The following is a 15,203-nucleotide window of genomic DNA, read 5'->3' as shown; positions in this document are numbered from 1 at the left end:
ACAAACGCAATAGATCTAGCATAGGTGAAATTCATTCACTAATTAAAAAGTGGGAAAAAAAGCAAAGCCCAAAATGTTTAACTTCCAGACTGCTGACTTTCCTCATGTTCATAAGAAAGTCTAAAAACAGGACGATGGAGTAGGACAGGGGCGGTCACACAAGTAGGTCCTGCACAAGCAGGGGATACCTACAGTTCCAAATCCGAACCTTTCTGCAGAGATTGAGTGTTAAACCATTAATAATGATGGAGAGCACAACAAAAAAGTAGTGAAGCTGATATTCTTAAAATGTTTTGATCTCAAACTACGGTCGAGCAGGCCATACACACCAAGAAACAAAACAAGAACTTGAGAAATGTGATATTTCCCTTTCATGAACTTTGTGGCATATTTTCCATGAAATTTACTTTTCCCACATGGAACCGTGAATAATTATTAGAAATGAAAGTGTGTCATTCCCAACAGCAGAAAAAAAAATACCAGTAACTAAGTGGCAGATTTTAGGCAGACATTGTGCCTTCTGTGTTGGTAAGGTGGCCAACTCCAAATTAACCGTGTAAACTATGCATTACTGCTTCACAAACACTCATTTTAGCTCGAGGCATTGCAACTCTTGCTTTGGGAAACTTCATATATGGCATTTCATGAAATCACTGTAACTTAAGTAAGTACTATCGAGTCAAAGGCCAGCATAATGTCATCTTGTGTTGTTTTTATGAACCGAATATTTGTAAACTCCGAGATCGTTCCCGCTGAGATCACACGCCTTAAAGACAAGGGACGAGCAGAATTTTATTATCAATTACAGAGAAATACCTGCTTTGCAACTGGAAAACTCAATGGGACTGTCTGGTTATGTGAAAGATGGGTGTCTACCTGGGTTGTCTTTGGCAACAAGCCCTTTGGACAGATCGAGCGGCGCAGGGGTGCCCAGGCTGTCCCGCTTCCCTGCTCCCAGGTGGTTGCTGTACTCCCATCGCTTCTGCTGCAGCTCCTGCAGCCAGTATGCCATCACTTGACGGTTCTGGGCCTACAAAGAAAGGATACAGTTAAAAACTCTGAGACAAATGTATGTCCTAACTAATCTGAAATTCAACATCGCGTAAGAGACAGATGTGTGGGTGGGACGTCTGCTAGGTCGGAGTCCTCCGCCTCCCTGCGACACTCCCGGCTGCTCTCTGGATACTGACACTTGGAGGTACAACCTGTGCTGCTCTGCAGTCTGGGTGACGCAAGCGAAAACATTTTCACACACTGTCTTGCACGGAAGAATGGTTTATCGGGACTATCGGATGACCGATTTCCCTCGTCTACAATTTCTGTAGGCGGGATGGCATAGCGATGCAGGCTCTCACGGCATAAATGCCGGCCAGGAGGACGAATACGAATCATTGTCATTGAGCTGTGTGACCTTTACAGAGCTGAGAAATGGGACAAACTGCTTCAGCATGCGCCACCGAGAAACAGAAGACCATCATTAGAAGTAGTTAATGCACTGCAAGCATTAAGATTTTTCAACCACTTCACCCCATCCCAACGTATGTGGGTATTGGACATAAAATGCACCGCTTGCAACTTCTAAACTCCCACAAGCACCACATCTGTTTGTCTTCTGTCCAGTGAGTATGACATCAGGTGCACAGTGGTGCACAGCGGCAAACAGTGGCAACGCCAACACGGTTACGTCTGGACAAAATAATTAAAATGCCTTCTTCGGTGCAAAACAAAATAAACAAGCACTCGCAAAGCCAATAGGTCTCGCCTATGCAAGAGATATTGGCTTTGGCAAGGTGTTTTATCTCATGTTGTACACCATTGTGGCTGCTGTTCAGCATGGCTAAATGTTAGTAGGGTGGGGTGGATTGGAGTGGGGTAGAGGGCAATGGGGTAAATTGGGGGTAGACTGGGGTACTTTAGAGTGGAGCCGGGTAGGATAAAGTGGGATGGATTGAGGTAGACAGGAGTTGGGGTAGACTGGAGTGAGATAGATTATAGTAGGGTAGAATGGAGTGGGGTAGATTCGGGCAGATTGGAGTAGGGTACTATGGGGGGGTAGATGGGAATGGGGCTGAGAGAGCGTGACTTGGGGTGGAGTGGGTTAAACTGGACTGGAGGGGGGGGGATTGGGCAGAGTGGAATGGAGTGTGGTAGATTGGGATAGAGTGGAGTGGGGTAGATTAGAGTGGAGGGGGGTAGACTGGTTGAATTGGAGTGGGTTAGATTAGAGTGGAGTGGGGTAGATTAGAGTGGAGTGGGGTAGATTAGAGTGGAGTGGGGTAGATTAGAGTGGAGTGGGGTAGATTGGAGTGGGGTAGATTGGAGTGGGGTAGAGTAGAGTGGGGTAGAGTAGAGTGGGGTAGAGTAGAGTGGGGTAGAGTAGAGTGGGGTAGAGAAGAGTGGGGTAGAGTAGAGTGGGGTAGATTGGAGTGGGGTAGAGTAGAGTGGGGTAGAGTAGAGTGGGGTAGAGTAGAGTGGGGTAGAGTAGAGTGGGGTAGAGTAGAGTGGGGTAGAGTAGAGTGGGGTAGAGTAGAGTGGGGTAGAGTAGAGTGGGGTAGAGTAGAGTGGGGTAGAGTAGAGTGGGGTAGAGTAGAGTGGGGTAGAGTAGAGTGGGGTAGAGTAGAGTGGGGTAGAGTAGAGTGGGGTAGAGTAGAGTGGGGTAGAGTAGAGTGGGGTAGAGTAGAGTGGGGTAGAGTAGAGTGGGGTAAACTGGAGTGGAATAAATTGGGGTAGGGCAGAGTGGAGCGGGGCCGCGCAGAGTGGAGCGGGGCCGCGCAGAGTGGAGCGGGGCCGCGCAGAGTGGAGCGGGGCCGCGCAGAGTGGAGCGGGGCGGGGTCGCGCAGAGGGGAGCAGGGCCGCGCAGAGGGGAGCAGGGCCGCGCAGAGTGGAGCAGGGCCGCGCAGAGTGGAGCAGGGCCGCGCAGAGTGGAGCAGGGCCGCGCAGAGTGGAGCAGGGCCGCGCAGAGTGGAGCAGGGCCGCGCAGAGTGGAGCAGGGCCGCGCAGAGTGGAGCAGGGCCGCGCAGAGTGGAGCAGGGCCGCGCAGAGTGGAGCAGGGCCGCGCAGAGTGGAGCAGGGCCGCGCAGAGTGGAGCAGGGCCGCGCAGAGTGGAGCAGGGCCGCGCAGAGTGGAGCAGGGCCGCGCAGAGTGGAGCAGGGCCGCGCAGAGTGGAGCAGGGCCGCGCAGAGTGGAGCAGGGCCGCGCAGAGTGGAGCAGGGCCGCGCAGAGCAGGGCAGGTTGACAGCATGAAGACAAACCCTTCAGGCACATCTCATTTTGCACAATAGGAGGATCAGTACAATTATCAATGTTCTGAGAAATGATCACACCACCATTATTACTACTGATGCTTGATGAGCTGGTCACTTGCTCAGAAACTGGTTCAAGATCATAGCCCAAAGTAGAGTCCTTAACACCTTCTCTGTTTGCATAGACACGTCTGAAAACATCAAGTTGCTGTTTATTCAAACAAATCACTTATCCTTATTCCACCATCCTTTCCCTACAAGTAAAACAGAGGGTTTGCTGACTCTTATGATACGTACAGGAAGTGAAAACTTGGACTCCCCTTTGCAGACTTTATACTTTTTTATAATGAGCACCCAATCCTTGGCAGCAAAATGAGTATCCCTGACCTTGTGCTTATGATCGTGCAATACATTTTGTGCTAACTGTTTGGCGACCACTCTGTTTCTCACCAGTTGAGCATCACTCTCCAAATTTCTGCTCTCAGCCAAACTCTGACCTGCAGGAAATTTAAGAAACCAATCAAGCATGAGCCTAGAATTAGATTCCCTCCCTCTAAGAGCCTTAAGAGGAGCAACACCAGTGGTAGAGTGGAGAGAAGTCAGGTATGCCCAAACTTTCTCTTGCAGAAAATCCGCCCCACTGATGTTGGCCGCCTGGGCAGTCTGGATGCCTTCTTTGAGAAATCGATTAGCTCTCTCAACAAGTCCATTGGAAGTTGGACTGTAAAGAGCAACTTGTAAATGTTGCACATCAAATTTCTACAAAAAAGGCCTCCATCTGCTTTGATAAGAAGTGCAAACCGATGCCAGTCACAATGGAACACGGAGAACCCTCCACCTTAAAAATGTTTTCAAGAAAACAAATTACAGAGGAAGAGTTGGGCATTTCTACAAATGAATAGTAAATCCACTACAAGTAGTAGTCAACGGCTGCCAACAAATAAACCTTGTCAGCCAGCAGTAGGGTAAAGAGCCCAGAAAAATCTAATGCAATCTTTTCCCAAGGCCTGTCCGGAAAAGGAACGGGATGTAATGGTTTTTTGAGCATTTTCCAATGATTGTCGGAGACTACACATTGAGGACAAGACTCAATCCCATTGACTACCTGTGAATCCATACTCGGCCACCAGTAAACTTGCCTCAATTTCTTGGAGATGGCGGGAATTCCCAAGTGTCCCACAGCTATACTAATGATTTTGTGCCTGAGTTTAGTTGGAGGAACAAAAAGGCCTTTCCTAGGGAAAATTTCATCCTCCAATGATAACTCTTCAGACACTTGATTGAACCACTTCAATTCAGTGGGAAGAGTTTTCTCATAAGGCCACCCTTTTTAGTGTAACTCTCAACCTTTCCCAAGTTCACATATTCCCTGGTAGCTTCATCCCACTCCTCTTGGGAGAAGGACCCATAGGAAGCAAACACAGCATCGACAAGTCCCACCACACACTCTTGGTCTGAACACTCGAGAAAGTCACTACTGGAAGCAAGAGGAAGGCGAGATAAACAATCCGCATGAACATTTTTCTCCCCTTAGATGTATTTGACAATCAAATCATACTCTTAAAATTTGGATAACAAACAAATCAAACGCTCAGATGCCATTGCCCAAACCATTATCAGCCAAGAGGAACACTAAAGGCTTATGGTGAGTGAAAATTTCACACGAGTTACCCCAAATATAGGTTTAAAGTGTTTGCAACGCCCACACTATAGCCAACGCCTCTCTCACAATGGTGCTGTAGTTGGCTTCAGCATTAGACAATGCTCTAGAGGTGAAAGCACTAGAGTTCTCTTGGCCATTCACCCATTGACCAAAAACAGCACCTAGTCCCTTGAGACCGGCATCAACAGTGATGAAAGATTTCCCTGTGGAAAAAAAAAGTCACAGTGCAGGAGCATTTACCACCAGCAATTTAATTCTTCGAAAACAGAATTGACTGCTTCACTCTACAGGAACTTATCCCCCTTCTTAAGTAGTGATCTTCAAGATTAAACTATAAGGGCATACTCAAGCACAAATCTAGCACAATACTCGCAAAGCCCCAAGAATGAACGCAATTCATCCTTATCAGCAAGAGCTGGAGCTTTCTTAATGGCCCCATCATTACAGAACTTCGGCTTAATACCCTTGTCAGAAATTAGGTATATTCTACCTTTTGCACCAGGAGCTTGCACTTGCTAGGCCTCTAGCTTGAATATTGCCCAACATCTGGTGCAGTGCCGACTCATGTTTCTCCTCAGTTTCCGTGTAGATGAGTATACCATCTTGAAATGCCTGCACATGCGGCATATCACCAAACAAACCATCCATCAATTTCTGAAACACACTCGCCGCCAATTTCAGTCCGAAGGGTAACCTCAGAAATATGAAGGCACAAAAAGGAGTCACAAAGGCAGTAAGAGACTGAGATTCCTCAGACAGTTGAATATGGTGATATGCCGAGTGCAAGTCAATGATGGAAAAAAAAACTTAGAGGAGCCAATATTCGCTATCATTTCATGGATGTGGTGTAAGGAATGGCAATCAACCACAATATTCTGGTTGAGGCATCTCAAGTCCACACATAGGCTGAGGTCCCCAGTCCTATTCTTGGTCAAAACAATGTGAGAAGCCCACTAAGACCCATAAGTAGGTGCGATGATACTCTCCTCCCTAAGTTTAGCCACCAACATTTGAGATCTTCCCTGATACTTAAGGGCAAAGGCCTAACCTTATGAACCACGGGTAGGATGCCATTCTTATGCTTAATGCGGTGCTCAAACCCTGAAACTGTACCAACCACATCTTTAAACACATTGGGATATGACTCAAACATCTAGGCCACTACATTAGAATTAAGGCCCATGGATAGCATATCTAGGGGTGGCCTCCCAAAACAATGGGTGGATCCTGAACAGGGCGTAAAATGATCCCAGGTTTAGCAAGATCCATCCAACCCACAATGTCTCTTCCTTTTACAGCCATGTAGACCTTTGTAGAGATAGAGCGCCCCAAGTATTCTACAGAGGACCAAAAGAAACCAACAAGGTCAATATCTTGCGCCCCAAAAGCTTTGAGGTTAATGTCAGGAGGAAGTAAGGCTGTTTCAGGAGGCCAAAATCTAAAGAAAGTGTGATCAGCCAAAATGGTAACAGGTGCTCCTGAATCAACCATCACATGAACCTGCTTGCCATCTATAGTGGGCCCCTTGATAACCCTTTCTGAGCCAACAGATGCAACTGTTAAAAGAACATTGGAAAACTTAGAGGTGTTCTCACACAACTCACTGTCAACATCCTCAAGGCTCACATTGCTTATTTTAACTCTGTTGTAACTACCCACAGCAACCGTTCCTCTACAAACACCCTGAAAATTACCCATTTTCCAGCACTTGTTACACCTATTGCCAACAGTAGGACAAGAAGGATTATTTAAAACATATATAAAATATATATTTTATTAATAACTGTTGGCAATCAAATACACATGAATACAAATATTTCAGATGGCGTAGCGGTTATAGCAAAGGCATAGCATGACTTGGCATCGTGGAGAGCAGCACCAGCAGCAGATAAGGAACATTCACTCCCTTCCATCGACACCCACCCCTCCACCTCCCTCTTACCCAAAGCTCCAGTCAATGATGTAGTACGTTTTCATCATCTGAGAGTCCCTTGGGGTAGCAACAGGTGGTGACTTGCGTGCGTGATGGAGTCTGCGTTTGGGCGTATAGCATTGATTCAGTCTGATTCTCGGGGGTACCTCGGGGTCAGGAGGGAGGCTCCTTTAGGTGAATGTTAGTTAGGATAGGCTACCATATGTCCCGAGAACTCTGGGGCATTAGGTCCCAAAAGTTGGATAGTTGTTTGTGACAATATGAAATGTCTTTAATCTAGTCTCGGGTTTTTGGTGCCTGCGTGCCACCCCAGCACATCGTAGCTCTACGTTTAGCAAGGAGGAGCATTAGAGCAGTGAGTTTGCGGAAACCACTGGCCATCTCCGCCACGTAGCCCAACAGCCCCATCAGGAGTGATGGGGACAGCGCCATGTTTATGACTTTCTCAATCACACAGAAAACCTCAGCCCAGTATGCAGCAATAGTGGGGCACTGCCAGGCAAGGTGAATAGAATCTGCTGAAGTGACATGGCAGCGTAGGCAGTGAAAGTCTGGGGATAGGCCCATTTGATGTGTTGACACTGGAGTTCGATAAGTGCGACGTAGGAAATTAAAATGGATAAGCCATGGCCTGTAATTTGGGGATAGCAGTTGGAGTTGACCACAGCAAAATGACCATTGTGCGTTGCTGAGGGTGAGGTCTCTTCCCCAAGTTTCTCAGGCAGCTGTAAGTGCTGCGGGTGAGGCATGCTGTGTGTGTTTGTATAGGGATGTGATTAGTTTGCGGGGTGAAGCAGTAGCATATATATATATATTCTAAAGCTGTAAGTGTTGGCGTGGGGCTGGGAACGTGTCAAATAGCGCTTGGTACGTCGCTCGCAATTAATAATGTAGAAGGGTGTCAAGGGGTGCGCCGGAGGCAGCCTGCAGGGGTCGGTGGGCCGCAGAATTGGTCACCCTGGAAGAGGTCTGCAAGTGTATGGCTGTTGGTCTGGCTAGCGTGGTCGCACGCGACCGCATCATGCATGGGGAGTAGCAGGGGGTGTCTCGCCACCAAGATCGATGACGCATAAAGAAGAGGGACCTTCGCGTGGCGTGCCAGCCCAGCCCATGCCCACCGCATGCATTTCAAAGTTTCTATTTCTGAAGTAGGACGCTTATCAGGAAGGAACAGGGCCATGGGGAGACCGTGTCTATTTCCACTGCAACGTGAGGTTGGAAAGGTGAGGAGTGCGTCCAGTAATGTAGGAAGTGGGCCAGTGCACTGAGCGCGTAAAGTTGTAGGTCTGGCGCACCCAGCCCTCCATGAGCTTGCGGCAAGGTTAACAGTTCGCATTTTACCCGGGGTTGTTGGCCCGCCCAGACCAGTGTAATGAGAATGGATCAAAGTCATTTGAAGAAGGCCTGTGTGATCGGGATGGGGAGATTTACAAATAGATAAAAGAAATTTCGGTAACACGACCATTTTTGCGATCCGTCCTGCCGAGGACAGCGGGAGCTTGGACCATAGAGGAATACGGTCCTTGAACCATGTCATTGCTCTGCCGTAATTGGCCTTCCAGAGTTCGGCAATGTCTCTGCTGACATAGATCCCTAGATATTTGCCGGGGCCGGTTGCCCACTGGAGCGGGTACTCTGTGGGAAATGGGATCGTGGCCTCAGTCAGCGTAAGAAGCACAGATTCAGCCCAGTTGATTTGGACTCTGGATAGACCCCCGAAGCGTATGATTTCTCGAATTAAAGGGGAGAGATTGTGTTCTGGCTGGCTCACAGAGAGTGATATCGTCTGCATATAGGGACACAGTAAGACCACGGGTTGTGAATCCCACCCCCGGATTCGCATGACTCTGCTAAATTTGTGCGGCCAGAGGCTCCATTGCAATAGCGAAAAGCAGGGGAGAAAGGGGGCACATGCCCCTGCTGACCTGGTAGGGTTCCGATATCTGCCCATTGAGGCGGATACAGGGGGTGGACAAAGTGTGCAGAAGGTGAATCTGTGTGAGAAAAGTAGAACCGAGGCCCATTCTGCTCAGCAACGGGAATAAGAATTCCCATTCTAGAGTATCAAAGGCTTTGGTCGCATCGAGCAAAGCGGTCAATCCTGTGGTTTGAGGGTGTAAATAATGTGTAACTGCAAATATAGTTCGGAGATTATGTGTAGTATAACGGCCCGTTATAAACCCGAGTTGATCAGGTCTGATCATTACAGGTAGCAGGAGTTGCAGCCTGTTTGCCAGTACCTTTGCAAATATTTTAATATCTATATTGAGAAGCGATAGGGGGCGGCAGGAATCGCATTGGTCAGCTGGCTTGTCAGGCTTGAGGAGCGTAAAGAGTACAGCTTCCCGCATCGACAGGGGGAGCGAGCCCACCTCCAGTGCATCGTGAAAGACTTCTAGCAATTTGGGAATAATAATTTAAAAAAAAAAGAAATCGGAACATTCTTCATAAAAGACAGCTGTCAGCCCGTCCATGCCGAGCGCTTTGTCCGGAGGGAGACCAGCAATTGTCTGTCGCACCTCTTCAGCAGTGAGGGGGAGATCTAAAAACTCTCCATATGAGTGAGAGCCATACCAGTTCAATGGCGACGAAATAGGCCTGTAGGTCTGGCAGGGGAGGTGGCTGGGAGGTGGAGTAAAGGCAAGCAAAGAAGTCGACCATGGTGTGGAGCAGGTCTGGAGTGGAAGAGTGGTGTTGACCCTCTGCGGCGACTGGCTCAGAGATATAAGAAGCGGTGAGTGATTTCTGGAGCATCCTGGCTAGTGCTTTGCTAGGGCGGTCTCCCTCGCCATACCTGCGAGCCTGGGCCTCTTCACCCAGGAAGTGGACCTCTCTTAGTGCCTCCACCTGATATGTCGACATTTTGCTACGTATGTCAGCCAGAATTGTGGGGTCGGCAGAGAGATGGAATTGAGCCTCGAGTGCGGAGAGGTTGGCTTCAAGTGCCGACATTGTCCCGCAGATAGATTTGAAAATACCATTCTGTTTGGCTATACAGACGCCACGGATAACCACTTTAAAGGTGTCCCAGAGTACAACAGGGGAGCTAACCAAGCCAGTATTGAGCTCGAAGTAGTCCTGGAAGAATGCTCGCACCTCCTCTCTAAAGATCTGATCACAGAGGGCGTTTGGTGGTAATCGCCATGAAAACGCTCTTGCGGGAGCATGAGGCGGCCTGATGACTAGTTGAACCGGCGTGTGGTCTGAAAGGGTATGCGGCAAGTGGGAAACCTCCGGTTGCCAGGACTTCACATCTCTGGATGCCAGCCAGTAGTCATCACGGGACCACGCCCCGTGTGGTAGGGAGAAGCATGTGCCCTCGCGTGTGTTGTGGTGTGTGTTGCGCCAGATGTCTACAAGGCAGTTTTCTGTGCTGGATGAGGCAAGTGTAGTGCCTGCTTGTGGGTGGAGATGTCATGAGCTACCCACCCTGTCCACTGCATCCACCAGGGGGACGTTAAAGTCGCCACACCAAACTAGGGTCTGCGGGTTGGAGCCAGTAACCAAATGCCAAACCCCTGCAAAGAAGGCTGGATCGTCCACTTTCGGACCGTAGACATTGGTTAGGGTCACGGGGTGATTGCTGAGTTTACCAGTCAAGATAATATAACGTCCTTTGTCATCGCAAATGCAATGGTCGGTGGTCCAAGCCAGGCCCTTTCGTATGAGGATGCAGACCCCCCCACCTTGCATAGTTGGATTATGTGGAGGAGTATGCTGGTCCCCACCCCGTGGTGAGCAGGAGGGGGTGGGGAAGAGTGTTGCCAGCGAGGTGGGTTTCTTGTAGTAGGCAGATATCAATTGCGTGTCTGTTCAAGAAGGTGTGTATTAAGCGGATATTCCTGCTATCGTTTAGCCCCCTTATATTCCATGTGATAAGTTTAACTGAGGCCGCTTTGTTCATCTATAGCAGGAGTGGCGGTGATGCTGCGCGGAAAAGCGGAATGTGAAAGTATGCCTTACCCGGCACTTGAGGGGGATGTGCAGGTGTGAGCCATAATGCCAACATATTTTAAGGCAACAACTAAGGTTTAATGAACCAACCTTCAAGAGTCCTTTCCCTCCCAACCCTCCCCCCACCCACTCCAACCCCCACAATTAGGTTGAGATATCTCCTCCCATAAAAGAAACTTCTAGGAAACATCCCTGGAGGCAGCGGGGTCTCCAAGGGAACTACCCGCCAGGAGGTTGGGTGGCTGAGCAGAAGTTTAAGCATAAGTATAAGAAAAACAAGCATGTGCAATGCAATAGGTCTCGCGTTTGCGAGAGTTCAAGCTATTGGAATTGTCATTTACAATGCCAATAGCTCAAACTCTCGTAAATTTGAGACCGATTGCATTGCAAATGCTTGCTTTAACTGAAGGCAGTAGAGGAAAGATTTCCGCTGCAGCAAGCGTACAAATAAACTTCCTTGCCTTTAGTTATCACGCAGCTGACTTCAGCTGCCCACACACTCCCTTACCGGCAGCATCCCCTGCAATGCACTGCGATTGGTCTTGCGGCTGCCATTATTTAGCAAGCTAACAAAAAAAATAAAAAAAGAATACGTTGGCTGAGCCGCGTGCAAACAGACGCACGGGTGCCATTCAGCATGTAAATAAAAGAACAAGCATTGACAATGCAATGGTCTCGGCATTGTTAAAGTTAGAGCTGTTGGCCTTGTGCATGACATTATTTTTGTTTATGTTTTTGTTTTTAACCTCTTCAGTGCCCATGACGAGATAGTCTCGTCATGGAGCACGGTTGCGCTGTGCCCATGACGAGACTATCTCGTCATGAACCCCACCCACTAGTGCAACGCCCGGCACAGGAGGGGGAAAGGGCGTGGCACTGAAGGGGTTAAAACATTAGAAGAAACTGCATTGTTATTTACAATGTCAATAGCTTAATCACTCCCCAATACGAGACCTATTGCATTTGCACACACACACAAAGCCACCCACACATACAGAGCCACTCACATAGAGCAACCCACACACAAATAGAGCCACCCACAGAGCCACCCACACACACACACAGAGCCACACACACACACACACACACACACACAGAGCCACACACACATACACAGAGCCACATACACACAGTGAAAGCTCCAAAGGTCCCACACACCCTCAGCATCATGCCCTTTCTGCCAAGGATATTAAAATGCAAGCATCACAACAGGTAGGCAATGGGGGCTGCACAGGCTACTAAACACTGAAGAGAGACCACACAAACTAAGCAGTGTTTATCTATTGTCTGGCTTTAAAAGCAGGAGGTTTCAACAGTCTGCTGCAATAGCCACACACAGATGCCCTGGTCCCCCATCATCCACACACAGATGCCCTGGTCCCCCATCATCCACACACAGATGCCCTGGTCCCCCATCATCCACACACAGATGCCCTGGTCCCCAATCAGCTACACCCCCCAGCATCATCCGCATTGTCCCAAGTAGTTTCTGCTGCTCATCTTTCTCTGTCCTCCAGGTAGCCCACTCCGAATCCGTGTGCCACCTTTCCTAGATGCCCTACTCCCTAACTCCACCTTCCCCTGGCCCAATCCCTCTATATGACCACTCCCACCAAAGGTGGCCACCGCCGCCATGGGGCACGCACTACACGGGGGGAAGCTTTCTCACTAATCCCTCCCTCCTGCTGCAGATTCCCATTGCCCCAAGTGTCCTTCTCTCGCAAGCCCCGCCTCCTCCATGTGCCCACCCTCTGGCTCTCTCCACCTGCCCCAGAGGTGGCTTATTCTAACCCTATTACCCAGAGCCTACCCCCCCGTCATCCGACCCCTTCTTAGAAGACTTACGCAGCCGCCCCAAATAGAAGACGGTTGAGGAGAAGCCTGCATCTCCCCGCCCCCTGCCGGAGGGGGATTACTGCAGCGTGCCCCGCGCGGCTCAATGCCCGGACCCCATCTACTCACCCTGGCGGGCCAGTGCGGGTAGCCCTTCATCCTGGCGAAGACCAGGTCTCCGGCCTTGAAGCTGTACTGCGGCATGGCGACACTCAAGCGGGGTACAGGCAGAAGGAAAAGCCCAGGCCTCTGCCAAGCCCAGGCTGGAGCACTGGGACAGGCCTCTGCGCGCCGGAAGTCCCACCCCAACCGCGCAGGGCACACTGGCCCGGCCCGCTGTCACTCGGGGCAACTGGAGTGCCCAACCATCGGAACAGCCAAATGGGTGACGAGGCGGGAGCAGTGGCTGCTCTCTGATTGGCTAAGGCTTCTGAGCTAGGCTCGTGGTATAAATATACAAGAAGGCGCTGAGGCTGATGTACGAAAGAGAAGGAGGGGGCCTGGGGCAACACGGGGGAAGGGCCGGAGGATTAACCAAGCTAGGAAGGAGGAAATAATACTCAGGGGAGGCATTGGTTGTGCAGGGGAGCCAAGAAGAAGATCTCACGGGCAAAATGCGTTAATTTACAGGGAAGATGTAGTCTTTTGTGGGGTAGCGTTGATGTGTAGAACTGCGATGCCCCTATTTTGACCTTCCATAAAACGTGCTACTGAAAAATGAGATACATTTTATGCTAGGTTTGTTGCGGAAACAATTGGTCATTTGACAGAAGTTATTGCTGAATTAAGTGGAAGAGTTAAAATAGGGACGGATAATGTATGTTTAAAAACAACTAAAATTGCCTAAACTACCCCGATACTACACACACCACTGCCTTTCTCTGAGGCGAAGCAGAAATGCCTCGGAGAAAGGCAGCGGCGGTTTCGGATTCGGGGGCGTGTTTTTCTTTTCTCTCCTCTTGCCATTGGCTGGAGGAGATAATTAGAAAAGTAGCAAAAAACAGCCCCCGAATCCGAAAAGGACTGGGCCTGTTCGGAGAGACAAAGTCTCTTCTCCAATGGCTGGCCAGCATTTAAGAGGCCAGCCAATGGAGAAGAGGAGAGAAGAGGGGCTGGTTCAAGCCCCTCTTCTCCAAAACATTAAATCTCGGAGCGAGACTGCGCAAGCGCAGCCTTCGAGCCGAGACCTAAAAATGAGTTTGGTGAGACACCCGCAATGAGACGCGCGTCCGCCATTTAAAATGATTCTTGTCTACCATGCCTGTTTCCCACGAGACTTTCCTGTTGCTTGAACATCTCCCGCAACTCCCTAGTAGCTCTTCTGAAGAACCGGGATTTTAACCCAGTGGCGCAGGGGACACGCCCGAAGTCTTCGGATTCACCTGTCTTAGAGTACAGAGACACGGGATTCTTCTGTTGACATCAAAGATCAAATTTATTAGCTGCAGCCAGTAACAGAGGTCCTAGAAGTACAACACGGTGTATGTTCTCAGGAGACTGCTCAACATAATAGAGCGGAGCATCGTCTTTTATGCCAAAAACCAAGTTCCTGGCTAGCATCAATTACCCACAAATTTGACCAATCAGAGGATGATATTTACAGAGGCATCACATAACGACAAACCCACTTTGTTATCCAACCCATCGCCAATGACAAGGCATAAATCCAGCATTCTTGCTCGAACAGGCCGGACCGGCCCATCATAAAAGACCTCAACCCAAATCAATAATTGGGCCATAAGGCCATAAAAGGAAGGAGCAGAAACAGATGAGAAGCAAGATAGAGGGGTGTGTGCGTGTGCCATAGAATCGATAATGTCCTGCTCTTTGATCTCTATCTGGCCAGCTGCTTAACAAGGTACTGGCTCAACAAGTTTAACCTCGGGCAACAGGGTCAGTTGACTCAGGTCAAACAGGAGTCAACACGAATTCAAGCTAAGGTGTATGCGTCCCTAGAGGCTTGCTTGGCCACAGTCATCCTGTAGTCATTAGCCTATGTGAGGGCAACCACAAAATGGCGGTTATGCACAAAATGGAACCCAAGGGTGCAGACTAGATCGTCAAATACACAGTGAATCCATCAGTGTAGCATGACGAAACCGCTTACGCATACCGCACTTGTCAGTCGCGGTTCGCTGATACCAAAACCATCACGATACGACAACCTTCATTAAATGGGTTCAGAATTTACGGAACCACAGACCCTCCTTTTGCCCTTACATAGGCAATAACCTAAACTCACATCAATCTGAATCCAGGTCTAAGTTCATCAGATCATTGAGATGTTGCTGTAGCATCATCCTGGTACTTAGTAACTCTCTCTGGACAGGTCTCCTCGAACAAGAGGTAGCAAAAAGGCCACAGATAGCAGGAGCACACTGTATACAAAGCCAGAACAGGAAAAGGATAGCTAATACCATCCCAATGACCATCAGAATCTTCCATCCCCAGGTGGATAACAATCCCCAGAACCATCCCATCAACGACCAATCTCCTTCGTCCACATGTACGGACTCGGAGAGCTTATGTAGCTTGGAGATGGCTTGGAAAACTGTCGGAGCGTTGTCTGGAATGAAAA

General features: G+C 49.1%; 1 protein-coding gene across 1 annotated transcript in view; it reads right to left on the bottom strand.

Annotated features, from left to right (window-relative positions):
• The window catches only part of TBC1D2B (TBC1 domain family member 2B), a 328,844-nt gene that overhangs the window by 179,866 nt on the left and 133,775 nt on the right, over positions 1 to 15,203 (bottom strand). Inside the window, exon 2 of the mRNA XM_085643725.1 lies at positions 877 to 1,030. Coding sequence (XP_085499851.1) covers positions 877 to 1,030 — 154 coding nt within the window. The remainder of the gene's footprint in view (positions 1 to 876; positions 1,031 to 15,203) is intronic.

This window comes from Triturus cristatus, chromosome 3_1 (assembly GCF_964204655.1).
Source record: "Triturus cristatus chromosome 3_1, aTriCri1.1, whole genome shotgun sequence".
Taxonomy (NCBI): Eukaryota; Metazoa; Chordata; class Amphibia; order Caudata; family Salamandridae; genus Triturus; species Triturus cristatus.
This window is presented reverse-complemented; position numbering and strand designations above follow the sequence as displayed.